This window comes from Aedes aegypti, chromosome 3, assembly GCF_002204515.2.
Source record: "Aedes aegypti strain LVP_AGWG chromosome 3, AaegL5.0 Primary Assembly, whole genome shotgun sequence".
Classification (NCBI taxonomy): Eukaryota; Metazoa; Arthropoda; class Insecta; order Diptera; family Culicidae; genus Aedes; species Aedes aegypti.
This window is the reverse complement of record NC_035109.1, coordinates 15,542,652-15,560,802: the sequence shown is the minus strand read 5'-3', so window position 1 is coordinate 15,560,802 and position 18,151 is coordinate 15,542,652. Positions and strand designations below refer to the sequence as shown.

The window sequence follows — 18,151 nt, the reverse complement described above, 5'->3', positions numbered from 1 at the left end:
TTTATAGAATATCCCTTAGAACATGGGGCTGACAAAGCTGGTGGGATGCGAAAAATACATCTAACGGCTGGGGGGTGCGCATCCTGAGATATTGGAAACCTATGCACTAGAAAATACTTTTGCCATAAAGCGTTGGAACCATATCTGAATCGTGGGGTAGGCTCCATCGTCCCACCCTCAGTCTATTTTTATGTTGGAACGTGCAGTTTACGGTGTAAGAGTTGCACCAATTCTTTTTATTTCATGTGACTTGCACTAAATTTTAGTTTTATTGTAACGTTATTTTATGATTTTGACTTTTAGCACCTTGAAGTAGAAAGAATTGCGTGCCTGTTGTTTAAGGTGAAAACGAAAACACAATGTTTCAAGGGCACAAATCCGGAAAACCGAGAATCCGTTTAGGCTGAAAACTTAATTAATTGGCCACCACCAACGTCTCACCAATCGATAGAGTTTTCAACTCAAATGGATGTTTGGTTCTCCAGACTTGTGCTCTTAAAAATTTGAGGTTTGGCTTCGATTCATCTTCACCTTAGATACAGTATACTTATCATGGCTGATGTTCATTCGGAGGCATTCCAAATTATGTTCTTCAATTGGGTCGTTCTGTAACGGAATGATAGGAAAAAAGACTGCACCACTCCAAAACTAAACTGCATTCGCAGAAATAATAATAACTATTATTATTGTTATTGTTATTTTGATCTTTATTAATGGGAATCTAACACAGAATGTGTTGTAATTCAGTGTTTGCCGAAGTTACTTTTTACTACGTGATGGGAGAAATTTGCCTTGACATGTTGAATAGCATTGTTAAATAACCTCTATTGCCTGGGTTGACTCTCTTCGCATAATAAGGATGGTAGTTATCTAGCAACTCTTTCTCTATGGTTCGAATTTCAGCAATTTAGAAAATGCTACTAAACTTAATGTGAACATAAATCGTAGCCACACCCCGAATCTTCAAGACCACAAATCTGGAGAACCAGATAACCACTAAAACTGAAAACTTGATCGATTGGGCACTATCTGGGGATGACCAATCAAGTCTCCAGCGAGAACGTCTGTCCGACTGTCCAGATCTGCGCACTCCAAGATCAAAGTTGTGTCCTTGTTTCATCTTCACCTTGAGCTAGGTATCTATTTAGAAGTACCAAAGACGAAAAAGCACGGAATACACTGTGTAAAAGGTAATATGCGAGACCAGTAAAGCTCAGTGGAGGTAACTCCAATAGTAGAGGTAGTGTGTTTGATATGTTTCGTACAAATTAGGCAATGATGACAATAAATCTTCGAGCTGTTTAGTGGAATACCTTTAAGTAAATGAAAAATCGAATTTAGTACTATGGCATTTAATTCCACTAGAGTTTGTATCCTTTGACAGATACGCGTATTTCGACCTCAACTGTAAGGCCGTCTTCAGTGTCGTGTACTAGACTCGACTTCATAAATGCGGCCCAATAACTGATCAGCTAAATAATATATTGATTTTTATGATGTGATGCGACGTAATATTTGTCGCTATGTAAGTGCTCCCAGGGAGCGTTAAAATCAGGATGAATTTGTGAACTCAAAACATCGCGTCAGAACTCTAAATTGATGGTTGGTTCGTTTCTAGGTTACCAACATGTTGTTTAAAATGATTTCCTATGATTGAATTACTTTTTCCCCCTTTTTTCAAACATAAGCCTGATTCGCTGCTGACAAGTAATTTTTCGTCCTATCTTGATGCATGGGTAATTTCTGCAAGGAATCGGTCAAGAATGCGCTTTTTTCTGATCGCAGTACGCAATTGAAAAGAACTGTCAGTTCAAATGGGAGTCGCTGTAGAAAATTTCTTGACCATTTCTTATGCAGAAATTTTTACTTTTCTTGAGCGGAACAGCATACTTAGCTATAGGCTATTCTTTCGAGTTATACTAATTTAATTACTATTGACAATAATTAACCCTCTGATACCCAACCCCACCTTTAGAGTCTACCCCCTTTGCAATTTTGTGTATTTTTTCGTAACTTGGAAATCAAGATGATATTATTTTTGGCTTAAACCTTGGCTCATAACACGCATATAAGGGAATTTGTTTATGACTTATGAAACTTTTTTGTATTTATTAAAAATGTTTGAAAAATTGTATTTTTATATACAAATGCCTGGGGTCAATTTAACGTTTCAATATTTTCAAAAATTAGAAATCAGGAGAGGCTTCAAGAAAAAATGAAAAAGGATAGGGATGTTCAAGAATAAAAATTATAAAAATCAAAAACCAAAATTCATAAATTTGCAAATTGCAAACTTGCAAAGGAACGACGAATAATTCGCAAATCGTTTTAGTGACTGTCAAAAGTTGACTACAAACACAATGCGAAAAACCTTTACTGACAGCTATTACCACTAGCAGAGAAAGGAATAGTTGCTCTCATTTAGGATGTTCTTCTTTCAATGCTGACTGATTCTATTCTTCTTTATTCTTCTTTAAGAATAAGCTGTTCTTGGATATTCAGCTTTTCAATTCATTAAAAATTCATGCTAACTGTAGTTCACAATTGGTTTCATTTCCGGCCAAACGGCATTCCGCCAAATGACCCGGAATCGGCGGATCAGTACCCATGAGGAAGAGTCCCATAAGAAATCAATGGATTGCGCCATTAACTTTTATGTCCCCGACCGTCTACAAGTTATTTTCAAATAGCTGCCATTTCATCAATTTCCATTCGAATTCTATGAAACCACCCCCAAGTGACTTTGAAAAGGTATAAATGGACAATTCCAAATTCTTAACCATGCTGGACATATTACGGGTTGTACTGAAATCCGCGGTGCCATAATCGAGATGTAATGATTGATTATTTCAACATATTTTGGAATATTTTTCCGTTTCGCAACACCGTGGCTGGTTCTGCCAGGGCCTTTTTGTGGACATTCTCTTTTTATGTCCAAAACATATTGTACGACGTCTCAACCTTCATGAATTCAAGAGAACATGTCAATAAACAACGAATAAGCTCGATATCAACAAATATGACCACTCCGGAGCACCAGATTCCGCCAGATATTTCTTGCGAGGTTTCAATCTTTATGAATTCGAAAGAATATGAAAATACAGTCGCCTCTCCACATCTCGATATCGAAGGGACCATCGAGATAGGGAGATGATCGAATTTAATGAATACTAGAAAATCACTCTGTTACCAGGAGAATTAAAACAAACAGAGGTCATGTCGTGTTTGCAAATGGTTTTGAACCACTAAAATCTAGCCTAGTTGCCTTTGAAAATGGGCACGGTAAAAAGAAGCAAGGTATTATACTCCAAAAAATGACATTTGGCAGCGACGTCATTCCTATCGAAAAATCGAACGAGTGCAAAAGAAAGCAAGGCCTGATCTCCTTTACTTTCCTCAAGGTCTCATGCTTGACGATAGGAATGACGACACATGTTTTGATGGAAAATCATTGTTTACACGTGGGAAAAGCCTACCTTGTTGTGTATACCGTGGAAAATGGACATATCGACATACGGAGAGAAAAGCGGGAACGAATATCACATCGAGATAGGGAGATATCGAGATAAAGAGGATATCGAGATATGGAGCGTGGAAATGTATACAGAATGAAGGGACCGAAAACATCATTGACATAGGGAGAGATATCGAAATGTAGAACATCGAGATGTGGAGAGTCGACTGTAAATCACATATGACCTCTAAACCTACTAATCAGAGCCAACAGGGTCTATTTTGAATCATTTCTGTTTTATGATCAAAATACGCTGATCCAAGGCTCAATCTTCATGAACTATGAATAATATACTAAAAAATATAGGATGAAATGCTTAGAAACTTATGTGGCAGTTCATTAATGGTGCAGTCACCGCAGGATTTCTCTTGGCAAGTTTTTTTTAGATGCTTCCCACGATTCTTAGCAAATTTTTCATATAGATCTTCATGAATACGTCGATAATCTTACCATTGATGCGTTCGGGGACTAATACTAACCCAGCAGAGAACTAAAGAGAAATATACCAACGAATTCACCAGAAATTCAACTAGAATGTCATCAGAAAAACTAAATAAGAAACATAAAAAGGATAAGTCAAGAATGTCACCAAGAATCCGTTTCAAACTAATGATGGCACCCTATTTTGTTAACGGACAATTGGAATATTAATTGACAAAAATGTTTTAACATTTTAACAATAAAGCTATTACTTAAACAAAAAGCCAGTTCGACAAAATGTCTATTTTTTCCAAACAACTATTCGACCAAATTTTCATATTATAAACTCTCTTATGCCAAACGTACCGGCCCCTTTATGAATGGAGTGATTCCAGTTGTAAATAAACCAAGTTTGTTTCTTGGAATTTGTCAAAAATCTCCCAGGAATCAAACAAGATTCCAGCCAGACCTCCTCCGGAAAAATAACTCATTTGGAATCCGTTCGGTATTGCATTCAAAACCCTCATGCATTTTACAAAGGTACCACCAAGGTGTTTTCTTGGAAAAAGCCTAGGATCTCCAAAGAATGTTTGTTCTGACAACACAATCTCCAATATCCATATGCAATGTTCTGTGACGTCACACGAATGAACAGATTGCAGATTTTTACAAGTATAAGTTCACTCTGATTCAATGTAAGGGCATGTTCATGCCTTTAACAGGAAAACCGACAAACAAAAACATATAATATATGGAACGTGCACAAAAAGTCCAAAATTTATGGAAGACTGTACTAAGTTAGTCTAGTCTAGTTCACATCAGCACTAAGTAATTAATAGTATAGTAGAGCATAAGCCAAGTGTTCTAAAGTATCCACAAGAATAGCTTCAGAGTTAAATCTGGTTTTATATTATTTCGATTTCAGTGTAAAAACGTCGCATGGCCCGTTAAAAAAATGCGGCTAACTAAAGTTTCTTACGGAAGCTACTAGGTGCTCTAGAGTGGTAACATAAGTTGGTCGGCGTTCAGACAGACTGGAGTAGCTGACATTTTGGCGTTTTAAAGATACGTTGAAGACTCCATTAATTCTGATTTTTCCGATGTTATTTTGATACCGATGCATTATCAAAAAGATAAGTTCCATTATTACAGCAAATAATGGAGGAATTTAGATGTTTCGAATGACTAGCGTACGTTTTTCTGAAACCATGAAAAAGTACTTGGTTCAGTCTGTCTGAACACCGACCAGTTGATACCGATTTCTGTCTTCAATTATTAACATATTTTTTTCGAATTCACGATGATTGAGACATTCGTCGGTATGTTTTGATGATGAAACGGAAATGTCCCCGAAGAGACCCTGGTGGAAGCTGTTGCTGGTACACTGTAGTGACCAGACCACATCAGTTGGTACTGAGTTTATTCTTCATTTATTGACATGTTCTTTCGAATTCTTGAAGATTGAGACTTCGCACGATATGTTTTGGACATAAAAAGGAAATGTCCCCAAAATGGCCCTGGCGGTACCGGCCACGGTGTTCCGGAACGAACAATTTATGTGGCAATGATCACAATAATAATGTTCATACGTTTACAGTTCCGAATTCTGAATTGTCCATTCAAAGCAAATAACTTGTACCTTCTACTAAGTCAACTGTGGGTGGTCTCAATAAAATCGGGGACATAAAGTTCAAAGAAACATACCTCCACTAAACTGCCCATAAAAGCATAACTGTGTCATATGGAAATAGTAGGCATTGAGAAATAAAACCGCTCAATGTTTGGAATTTGCCTGCACATACAAATGTTCATGATTTTCTAGTACATTTCCTCATGCCATATTCATTTAGCAAAACCGCACATATTACTCATTTGGCTACTATTGATCAGCAACAAATATAAACTGGAACATAATTCCAATTGGGGGCCCAGATAGCCGTAGCGGTAAACGCGCAGCTATTCAGCATGATCATGCTAAGTGTCGTGGGTTCGAATCCCGCTGGTCGAGGATCTTTTCGTAAAGGAAATTTTCTCGATTCCCAGGACAAAGAGCATCTTCGTACCTGCCACACGATATACACATGCAAAAATGGTCAATCGGCAAAGAAAGCTCTCAGTTAATAACTGTGGACTATCGACTGATATGATATAATCACATATTTCATGATTTTAATCACAATGTTTAACGATCGTCCCTTAGGTGCACCACTAATGGTACATTTACCTCAGGTGATTTTTGAAATTAACTAACTACATATCTTTAACCGCACCCTTATTTAGCCTAAGGCTTGAGACTGAAGAAGGGTAGTCGATTATCTTGGAGACACAAGATCGCCTGCACAAAATCCGAGAGGCATAGGAAGGGAAGCTCTTTCTCTTTTTTTTCTTGACATTATGTTCTCACAGGGACCGAGCCCCGCTAAAACGGGGAGGAGTGTTTTAATTTGGATAATCATTAAATGAAAATACATTGTGTTATTATTTTCACAGGATTCGTTTGTAAAAGCACAAAAACCAGACAACGGCAAAGTCGAGTGGCCTATCGTGATCCTTCGCGGTGACGGAAATGTCTACATCCTCTGTGCTGGTATCGATACCGATCGCCCGAAGTTGCAGGGACCCATTTCGATACTGCCCCAAGTGGAGGACAACTATGGTTTGGACTCTTGCTCCCTGGTGGTTATTCCATCACTGCCACCCACCATAATCATTGCCGAAAGCAGCGGCAAAACCCATCATGCTCTACTTCTGGAAGAAGAATTTCCGTTCCACAGATCGTTCAGTGAACTGGACTCCAGCCTAGTCATCTATCCCTCGGAATGGTACCTCCAGGTACTGGAAACTGTCGAACTGGAACTTGGTCTCACCGGAGTCGACGAAACCAAGTCCTATTCCTGCCCAATCCATTTGAAGCGTGATCCTCTCAACGAATCTCGTTACTTCGCCTATCACAACGCTGGTCTTCACGCAATCACCTTGGATTTCACTCGCCAACTAATGCAATTTGTTGAGAACGAAGAAGACACAACCGATCGCTATCCGCTGTTCACCTCTCAGAGCCGCGCTGAGTATGTTGTCTGCACCAAAGCTCTCCAAAACATGAGCTCCAATGCCGTTCTCGGATTTGCTTTGTTGCAATCTCCCTCCGGATTCTTGCTGCAGTTGGCATCCGGTCAAGTCGTGACCCTGGATTTGATCAGCGATCACCACTTGATTCGCGATTGGAAGGTTAAATCAGGTTCAAAATCTTTGACCGGTACGGAATCCCCTCTGAAGAAACTGCTCAAGGATCCTTTCCAGGATAGGATTCAATCCATTCTGAAGTCCGGCACCACCCAGCCAATTCTGAAACTGGACAAAACCTCGGAACCCACCCCACAGGAATCGTTCGAACTGTTGACCCAAGCCACACGAATGTTGAGGGAACATTATTTCGTTAAGCACGAGAAAGCACGCCAGGAGATCGAGAGGAGAGTGCACGTGCTGCGGCTGCTCAAGGAGCAACAGTTGAGTGAAATCGCCCAGCTCCAGGAGGAGAAGCAGCAGATTCGGGAAACGGCGGAACGTTTGGCTGAGAACTACGAGGACATTTGCGATAAACAGAATGCTTTGTTCAAGAGGTAATTTTAGTGATTTCGTTCATAGTACAATTTCTCATTATTTTATTGAACTGTAGGGCGCAAGAAGTGGTTCGGCTGGCAACACTGCGCCTTCCCAAAGGATCGTTTTCCGAGAAAAGGTACGCAGAGATGATCGAAAAAATCGGCAACGCTACCAAACAGTTGCAGAAGAACGTCGATCAAGCCAAGCAGAAGATCAGTGCCCAGCAGGTGCAGGTGGAGCAGAAGCAGAAGGCGTACAACGAGCGAATTGTCGTGCTACCGAAGAAACAGGAAGTTATCATTCAGCAGATCATCGGTGAAATGTAAGTTTCGAAATCGAGAGAGATGTGCTAGCATATTGTATTGAATATTTGTTTCGTTTATAGGTACACACAAATTGATGGCTACGTCAAGGACATAAAGAAGATCAACAATATGTTGAATCTGGCTTAAGTGGATACATATGCATTTCCTATAACACTAGGGGACGTTTAAATGTCTCATGTAACTTTTATAGTTAATTACCATGGTATTTATTTAAAAACCAGGTACTTCTACTTAATATTGGACTCTATTGCATAAATTAAACTACAATGTGTTGAATGAATAATATTTTACGCATAATATTATTGATAAGAATAAACCATGGTTCAACCTAGAGACTTCTACCTAGCAAGTTACATGAGACAATTTAACCAACACCAGCAGAAAAAAATCGTCATTTGGATAACGTAAGTATAAGACACTTAAATTTAATAGTTTCAACGTTTTTACTGTACAAGGCTTCAAGCATAATAAATAAAAAGAGAATAATGTTACCCGAAAGATGTTGATAGGTGCCGAAATTCCCTAGAACCTTATTTTGAATCATATACTTATTTAACAATGGGTTTGTGTGTATCACTTTCACTGAGCAAACTTAGAACGTCGGAAAACAACAATACTGAGTTTTGTGAACCACCCTGTGTATTGTCGCAGTGCCGACATCTGCCGTTCAATGATGTGAAACAACTTGTGAAAAGTTTCACTCTGCAGCTTTTGTGAACTTTTCCAATGGCTGTCTGTAACAGAGACAAAATGTGTAACGTGCGCGCAAGCTTGGTAAAGCTATCTTATGTTCCATGTCATGGATGTAGTCAGATAGGGTCAGGAAGTGCCATGCATCCTCCCTGATCGAAGCAAATAAAACTGTTTTGCAACGAAAATTAAAATTTTTACATCAATATGAAATAATTGCAATGCGATAAACTTCTTCGGTGATTCTTTGATTATCATCGGTATCCACCAATACTTCAGACTTTCATAAAAGTTCTCTCTATAAATTTTATCTGGAATCCACCACAGATCTCTCAAAGAATCCGCTGAAAATTTGTAATGAATCTATCTAGGATTCTGTCAGACAGAATGGGACCATTTATCTCAAAATAAAGTCTTCAGAGATAAGTCCTGGTAGTCCTTCTAAGTTTGTTCAATGAATTCGACGGATTCCACCCTCTTATTTTCCAAAAATCTTTCCGAGAACTTCTTTAAATATTCATCAAAAAGTTCCGGACTTCCAATAAATAATTACACTCGAAATTCTTCAAAGGTTTATTTCGTGTCAATTGTTATGAATTAATTATAAAGCAATATAAAGAATCATACACAATTTTTTCAACTAAAATTCATCAAAATTTATTGTTGGGTGATCGTCAGCAATGCCAAGATTTTCTCCAACAATTTTTCTATTGAACATATCACGCGATTTCTTCAAAATTTCGTCGAGAAGACTGTAAACACTTCCAAAAATTGTTTCAAAGTTTCTTCCTGATATGCTTACAGACGCAATTGGTGAGCTCGTTTCATGCTAATTCTTTCTTTCTTTCCCTCTCTTAACGATCCCGCGATTTTCCTATTGATTGAAAAGGCCGCAGGTACACACTTAAATTATTTTACGGATTCCTGTAAAATCTCAACAGCTGAACAGTTCGGAGAAATAAATTAACGGAGTACGGTAAATTTTTACAGTATTCGGTGAAAAATCACAGTAATTCGTAAAATTTCGACGGAATTACGGTGTTTTATTTCACCGAACTAAGAGATTAGTGTGTAGTATTGAGACGGCGTGGAACCACTTCTCTGTAGCCAGAGTTCAGCAAATTGCTGGGCTTGGCGTGGAGGCATACAAAGAGAAAGGTGGCTCATACTATGTGCTGGAAGTGACGGGTCCCTACGCGGTTGAACTCTGTAAACTTGTAAAAGAGTTACGAATTTTTAAACAGAATGTACACAAATTCGTATGAAAAAAATCGTTCAAAATCATTATTGTTCATAACTTTATACAAAGATTTTTAACATTTTTCATGTCTTCTACAAAGTTGTTAGATATCTTAAAACGCATGTTTTTGCTGAACATCGCACCTCTCTATCTCTTGAAGTAAAGAAATTATCGGTAGAAATCGTTTTGATAAGGCGTATTTGTTCAATAGTAAGAACCCATGAAAAAAAGCTTACAGACAAATGTTTTTATCATCTGCCGAAAGGGAAATATGGTACTTTCATGATTTGTAAGAGTTGTCTGCGCCATTTTGCGCCGAAGGCAGTTATAGGGGCCTAAACTACCCCATTGAAAAAAGAGTAATTCATAAATAACTTTGTTGCTTTTAAAGATAGCGTGATGATATGTTCAGCAAAAACACGGGTTTTTTCATGACAAAAATTTTTGTAGGAATCACAAAAAATTTCAAAATTCTTGGAAAAAAGTTATGATTAAAAATATGATGTTTAGGGCATATATCTCAAAAAGTATAAGAGATAGAAAAATCATGTCTTCGACAAAGTTGTTTCAAATTACCAATTCTACAACTTTGCCTATCTAAATGTTTTGAAGAAATAGTTTTTCTATCTCACTGCTAGCTGGATTGATGACATTTTTTTTTTCATCAGAAGATACGCTTTAATAAACCAAGAAACTTCTCCGAACAAACTATATCGCTAAAATCAACACGACAATACTTTGCTTGGAGTTGGTGCTCCAAGTTAGCGGTACGTAGAGGGGCGATGCTACAGCAAGTCGAGCTGCTGTTCACGACAAGGTGTTGTAAATGGCAATGCCTAGCTAGTAGGTTGCCTCTACTAGCATTTGAAGTTGAACTTGAAAGAACATGGCAATTGGTTTATGTCATAAGTTCAAAGTTCGACAGGATATTCGACTAGTAGAAGATCACCAGGTATAGGAATAGTTATAGGGCCCTATTCTGAATATCACTTTCACGCTCACTTACACTTCACCTTCCAGTCACTTCACTTGTTTCGCTCTATTCCCGTTGTCACGGACGGTGAAGTGATTGAAAATGAACTCAGTGGAGTGACAACTGCAGTGAAGTGGTATTCATAATAGCTTTTTTTATAGTGAGATGCCACAAATAGTCACTAGTTGCTTTGAATGGTTTTTGAACATGATAAGGTAATAGAAATGTCTTCGTTTATTATTTGCCTGATTAGAATTGTTCAATTTTGAATCAATGTATCGATAATTACATAAAGATTGAAATACAGGTTTGTTTGGTGCGATTTTGAAAGTAGATTTGAAACTTTCGCGCGGATATGAACTATTAAATTTCAATCAGATTATCCAAATTATAATCAATAATTCGAATGACTTAACAGTTTTAATTGATTATGTAGAACATGACATAGGTCTAACAAGAATTCCATTTGTGTTCCTACAAGCCTGGGATGCCTTTTGAATTTCATAGGCAAGGATTTACTGGTTTGGTAGAGAATTAGAAAAAGGGTTTTGTCGACTACTAAATACTTTAATGTATTTTAAATAGTGGTGAACGCAAACAGGACTTCAATTATAGGGAATCTTGAATACATTTCGAGATAGATCAATTTATCAGCTTTTAATTGTCTATCACGTTTAAAATATTAAATGTTCTTTTTAAAGTACGGAGCGCTTATCGGCAGAAGATCTAGCTCAATACTTTGTAAACAACAACTAAAACTATGCTAATTTTATTATTTTAAATCAGAAACTTTTTTAGAGTTGGATAGAAGAGATAAAATCCACATCTTTCGATTTTCATATACAATGATTCGTTGTAGTCCTTTTTTTCAATAAACTTTTTATCTGGGAGTTTATTGAAAAAAGGCTGATTTACTGCTGAACAGAAAAGTAATCGCTTATCTCGATGCGGGTGAAATTCAAATCTATTCAGAATTGTTCAATGATTTAATTTTTCTTTAATGGCAGTACCCAGTTGAGAAGAAATGTAAATTGAAATATAGCTCTTTGTTGAAAATATCATGATCCTTTCGGTCAAGAAATTTGAAGTTAACTATTAAACAATTTATGTTTTTGAGCCTCCTCCAGTAGCTCCAACTACGTAGTTATTATTCCGCTACATTTTTTTTACATGTGTAGGCACCTATTGTCTAATTTTGTTACCTATGTGATAGGTCACAATCATGCATTTGCCTTTTTTGTATTTTTTCTTTGTTTAATTTTACATATATACATTTTTCTTTTTTTTTGTAAATATTCATACTTTGTAAATATTTTCATAATTTTGTAAATATCTGGAAATTTGTAAATAATTATGCTTTAACTCTAGTTTAAATGTAAATAACTTAATATGTAAATATAATCCTTTTCCCTCTATCCTTCGGTACCAGTTACCCATAATTAAATGAATTAAATATAAAAATGCAATGAATTTGTAAATAAAAAAATAAAATAAATTTGAATTTGAAATCCTCCTGGTATCCCACCATCAAAATCCCTCCCAACCATATATGCACTGATACATCATGGCGCCCACTACCAACTGTGCGAAGACAAATCCCTCCCGGGAAATGTTCCACTGATGGGGTTTGCTGCATCATCCTAAGGGATATAAAAAGGATATGCAAGCCAAGGAAATGATCTTTAGGTAACAGAAATTCACAAGTAATAGTGTTCCGTGATTAGCAAATTAAAATCTATTCCTCAGGAACAGAAATTTCTAGTTCGCGCCGTGTGAGTGCTACGTAAAGTGACCCGTTACCAACCAGAAATTGTGCGTTCCCGGTCACCTTAACCCGGACGAGGGGATCGACGCAGCCCTGCGCAAGAGACGCCCCTCTCGTGGTACCAGAGTGTAGGTACTCCTCTTCAGCGTCCGCTCGATACCATCCTGGGCCAGAACCCTAATATCGACAGGATTGACGTGCCAGAAATTCGCTACAAGGCAAAAGGTCGAAAGCCGAAAAGTCGATACGCCATCCCGACTGAATGTCACCTTCAGGTGAAGTTAAGCTTCTTATACCCTTTCCTTAATCCTTTGAATTCCCCATATAAATGAAATAAACCTAACCAGTGTAATGAATTTAAATTTTAGTGTTAGAGTATCATTATTTAACGAGCATTTCCTTTTCTACTATCTCTTAGTTGTGTAAATTGAATTCGCGAAGCAAGTGTGGGTTGTGAGTCTGCCCCTAAACAATTCTCCCGGATAGACCCTGAGAGGGCTGAAGTGTAAATAGTTTGTAAAAATTTGCTTATTATTTAGTTTTTTTTTTAAATTTTGAATTGAAGTTTTTCTAAGTGTTAATTTCCTTAGTTTTCTAGTGTAGTTCTTTTCTTCTATTATTCTTATTATTAAAATTTAAATACCAAATGAATTTCTGAGTTAGTCAAGTAAAAAGTAACAATTTGCAATTACAAAAATGTTCATGGGATTTCTGTCAATAAGCAGAAATTTTCTACAGCGACTCCCGTTTGAATTGACCTTTCTTTCCTTTGCGTATAGCGAGCGGAAAAAATTGTTTTGTTCGATTCTTGCCTCACTTTCCCACAAAAAATAAAGGCCAATACATTACTTTTTAACAGCAAATCGAAACTAAATATAGTGTTCTGCTTCCACAAATAACAAAAACATAATATTTGTTAAACAAAAGCATAAAAATGCTGTTTTAAACTTGTTCTTTTTTACGTGACAACTTTTCACTTACCTGAACGGCGGTGAAAAGTTTCCACTTCAAGTGATTGCTTTTGTCGATCTTCGCCGGGTAGCGTGCCATTCGTAATAGCTCGTGTTCATGCGCGCGATCACTTGCGATGAACTTCTCCACATTTTCTCACTTAGGTGATATCCGTAATAGGAAAGTAATCACTTCACCTATTTGTCACCGTGAGTGAAATCCGGAATAGGGCCCATAGTATTGTAAGGTACAAGAGGTAAAGAAGAGAGGATGCGCGGGGCATTCGACGTATCTAATCATTGCACATTGGACCGAATCGACAATTTAGCCGGAAAAAAGTGTTATCTCTGTTCTCGTCGATTTTAGACGTTCGATGTCTTCAGAGAAGTTATTCGTAATTGAGTTTTGCATCTTTTAAGGAAAAAGTTAAATAGGGTGGCCCATATTTAAGCTAAAATTTTGACTCAAACTTTTTTGTTTGATTAAATTTTTGGCTGCGCTCTTCTGCAAACTTTTAGAAAATGTTATTTTAAACAACTTTGTCGAAGACACTTTTGATCTAACTCTTCATTTAAGCTAAGTAAATTGATTTTGAAAGTTTTAACATAGGGTGGACCCAAAAAATCAGTAATTTTGATCTAACTTTTTTGTTTTCAGTTTTACGTGAATGTGGTCTTCAGAGGAGTTGCAGAGGAAGTAAAGATACACATTTTTGCTGAACATCGCAAGTTTGTAATTCTTGTGATTTTGAAGTTATAAGCAAATTTAAGTGAAAAACTATGAAATCTTTAGATGCCCATAACTCATGGAGTTGGTTCGATAAAATTTTTATTTTAGTGCAATTAGAAAGGCCATACAATAGGCGACTTTTGCTGCAAAAACTGTGAAAACGTACTTTTTGTAAATTGAGAAAATTCACTTCAAAAATACACTTAAAAAACTCTAAATTCGCTTGTAACTCACAAGATTTTACAGTTAACGGCGTGCTATCTTCAGCAAAGTTGAAAAATTTCATTAGATCTACAACTTTCCCATACATCAATTTTTAGTGAAATGTGAAACAAAATATGTAGAAATGATGATACGATTCAGATGTAGGTCACCTTATATTTATTACTATGAAACATTCAGTTAGTATATCAGCAGTCGCTTTCATATACTTGCTGTAAACTTTGTATGGTATTATGATTTTATTATTATTTTATCAGTACTCAGTGGTATAATTCACGTATAATTCAAAATGTAAAATGATTCTAATGCAATACAAGAAACTTTAACTGTTTCGTCATTGTGACTGCTATTATTGTGACTGAATACATACAATAGTGTCCTGGGATACAGAACTGTAGAAATGGTGGAATAATCTAACACTATTGAAGAAGACAAGGTAATCAAAAAGTGTGCAGGTTTGGAAAATTATTGATAGAATAAAAATACAATTATATTGCTACTACTTGAATAATTTTGTATTAACTAATAGTAAAATGTATTATAAGTTCAACATATTTTTGTTTCACATTTCTCTTAAAATTGGTTTATGGGAAAGTTATAGATCTAGTTAAATTCTACAACTTTGCTGAATACAGCACGCCGTTAACTTTGAAATCTTGTGAGTTACAAGCGAATTTAGAGTTTTTTAAATATATTTTTGAAGTGAATTTTCTCAATTTACAAAAAATACGTTCTCACAGTTTTTGCAGCAAAAGTCGCCTATTGTATGGCCTTTCGAATGCCACTAAAAGAAAAATTTTATCGAACCAACTCCATGAGTTATGGGCATCTAAAGATTTCATAGTTTTTCACTTAAATTTGCTTATAACTTCAAAATCACAAGAATTACAAACTTGCGATGTTCAGCAAAAATGTGTATCTTTACTTCCTCTGCAACTCCTCTGAAGACCACATTCACGTAAAACTGAAAACAAAAAAGTTAGATCAAAATTACTGATTTTTTGGGTCCACCCTATGTTAAAACTTTCAAAATCAATTTACTTAGCTTAAATGAAGAGTTAGATCAAAAGTGTCTTCGACAAAGTTGTTCAAAATAACATTTTCTAAAAGTTTGCAGAAGAGCGCAGCCAAAAATTTAATCAAACAAAAAAGTTTGAGTCAAAATTTTAGCTTAAATATGGGCCACCCTATTTAACTTTTTCCTTAAAAGATGCAAAACTCAATTACGAATAACTTCTCTGAAGACATCGAACGTCTAAAATCGACGAAAACAGAGATAACACTTTTTTCCGGCTAAATTGTCGATTCGGTCCAATGTGCATTGGCCAGATCACCGCGCCTTAAGCGCGTATATACTGTCGTGTCGTGTATCGATCAAATTTTCAGCGCGAATGGTTGGCAGGTTCTCTAGATTTGTGCTCTTTGAGGTTCGGTTTCCATGCATCTTCACCTTAGCAAACATCCCTTCGAGTAGCCTTTGTGGAGATGCGGAGAAAAACACGGTCTTCAATTAGCAAAGGTTACATACTAATATTCCTTCACCCGATTCCACCTGACTGCAAGGACGTGGACGGCCCCGTTATTGACGCTGTATAAATAGATTTATGCACACTAGTTGATTCTTCGTGTATCTTCACTGACTTCGGTCAATCACGGAATAGCAACCATATATATGTGTAGTCAGTCAAGCTAAGCTAAGCAAAGTGTTTTTTTTTCGGCCAAATTGTCTGAAACTTGACAGTAAGATGTACGGAGCACAGAACAGATAGCAAAGATGACAGCAAAAACAGCTGCCAAAATCAACGTGAACACTAGCGCACCTGGTGGCGGCGGGCAAGCTTTTTACACTGTAAATTTTTCTAAAAATGTGCAGAATTAGACAAGAAAACTCGTCTAAATCTTTTTTAGATTTTTACTCCAAGGTTATTGAAAAAAGGTAGTCTCCAGAAAGAGTGGAAATATTTTCATTGTCTGCACAGTGGGCCTGGCCATTTTAATGTCTGTATCATATCACCGATATGCTGCAAATATTAATACTGGCAAGAAAATATCAGAACAAACTTCAGGTATTTCCAGGATGCTTTTCATAATTGGCTGTGCAAGCACTTAGAATAGAATAGGATAGAAATATTTTCATTGAACCCATGATGACCATGAAATTTTAATCGCAATTCAGACATAACTTAAATTTTACTTAGCTAAAAATTCACGATTTTTTACACACATTTTTTTAGTTACCACAAACATCAAATTTAGCATAAAAAACGTCAATTTTTCAATATTTTGAAAAGTAACAGTTTTACAGAAAAAAGTTATTCTACAACCCAAATTTATGATATTTGGTATATTGCTCTTAATTAATTCATTTAAGAATGTTTGCTTATTCAAAATATTGTCATTTTTGCCTAAATCTGAGTTTTGTGACAACTCAAAAGTTTGATATTGAAATGCTGGTGATATCCAACTGAGCAAGTTTAAAGTTATTTACAAGCTGCGGTGAAATTTTCAGGTCAAACGAAGCACTAAAATCCTGGATCCAATTGATCTCGATAACATTCCTCCAAGTTTTTTGCATCTTTAATAGCATAAAAAAATAAATGATAGGTGGCTTAAACGCTTGATGTGTTCCTAATTTTTTTAGATGCTTTCAGAGGTTTTTGATAAAAAAAAAAAACTTCTCTATATCAGATATTTTCATTTCTTATTCACCCTTTTTTATTTATAGAGCTATTATACGGCTGTTACAGTGAAAATATTCTTTATGTGTTCAAATTTTAAGGAAATAATTTTACAAATTGAGATGATAAGTTTAATAATAATACGTCATTAAGGGGTTTAGTCCCTAATAGAAGAAACTTTTAAGTCTGATGAATCCTAAAAAAATCAGTATCACACAAAACATCTATCTAAGGAAAAAAAAACGTTGTAATATTTTTTAACTTTTAAGCATATTTTTCAACCAAGTTTTAACCTTATTAAATATTGTGACATTTATATTTTTTAACTCATTAAATGTTGCTGAAAAATAATTACTTTTATGAAATCAAGCATTTTATAAATATATTAATTTTAGAAGTATGTGATTATGTCGGATTAGTTGGGTATCTACACTGCGTTTATTCGTCATCTCACGCACAAGTGCAGTTAAGACACCTAATCGATCCGAGGTAATTCCGCACTTCGACCCGCACTATTTAAGAAATTCGTAGGAATTAATGACCAAAAAATAGTGTAAATATCATCAAATAAAGAAATAACAACTAAGAAATCTACTTATTTTTTTTCTGCTTTTGTAGAATGCGACTTTGATGAACACTGTAATTCGGTAATCGTTTCTCCTCCTCAAACGTCAGCCATTGTATTTTTGCTGGATATCGGATCTGATGCGCTATACGTGCCATGTCGGGCATTAAATTTAAGGACTAGGAGATAAATCTTTTTCATGCATTCCAAACTGTGGTGGCAAAGCAGAGTAGAATTGTATTAATTCAATTCAAGGAAACTAAATAACATAACACCGCGATAAATTAATCAACCTTGCACTCGTCTAAAAATTTGAACATTAGACGGAGGTTTCTGCTTCATTTACATCATAGAAATCCTTTGGTGGAGAGCAATAAACAAAACTCGATACATTGGAATTGAATATTGAGTTCGTTCACAAATTTCACAACGCCGAAAATGACCATTTCCGACATCCACTCACCCTCTTGTAACG

At 36.2% G+C, this 18,151-nt stretch overlaps 2 protein-coding genes and 1 long non-coding RNA gene across 3 annotated transcripts in view; 2 read left to right on the top strand and 1 right to left on the bottom strand.

Moving 5' to 3' along the window:
* The window catches only part of LOC5568050 (nuclear pore complex protein Nup88), a 274,497-nt gene extending 266,143 nt beyond the window's left edge, over positions 1 to 8,354 (top strand). The window contains exons 5-7 of the mRNA XM_021854340.1: positions 6,425 to 7,554; positions 7,611 to 7,859; positions 7,923 to 8,354. Of these exons, the coding sequence (XP_021710032.1) occupies positions 6,425 to 7,554; positions 7,611 to 7,859; positions 7,923 to 7,989 (1,446 nt within the window). The 3' untranslated portion in view covers positions 7,990 to 8,354. The remainder of the gene's footprint in view (positions 1 to 6,424; positions 7,555 to 7,610; positions 7,860 to 7,922) is intronic.
* Positions 1 to 8,399, bottom strand: part of LOC5568049 (very-long-chain 3-oxoacyl-CoA reductase) — a 39,439-nt gene extending 31,040 nt beyond the window's left edge. Inside the window, exon 1 of the mRNA XM_001651935.2 lies at positions 8,356 to 8,399. The gene's annotated coding sequence lies outside the window, so the exon portion shown is untranslated. The remainder of the gene's footprint in view (positions 1 to 8,355) is intronic.
* A 3,933-nt stretch (positions 8,400 to 12,332) lies between these two features.
* On the top strand, positions 12,333 to 12,893 carry LOC110678776. Its single transcript, XR_002501932.1, has 2 exons — positions 12,333 to 12,452; positions 12,513 to 12,893. It is a non-coding gene; the product is annotated as an uncharacterized LOC110678776 (long non-coding RNA).
* Positions 12,894 to 18,151: the final 5,258 nt, after the last annotated feature.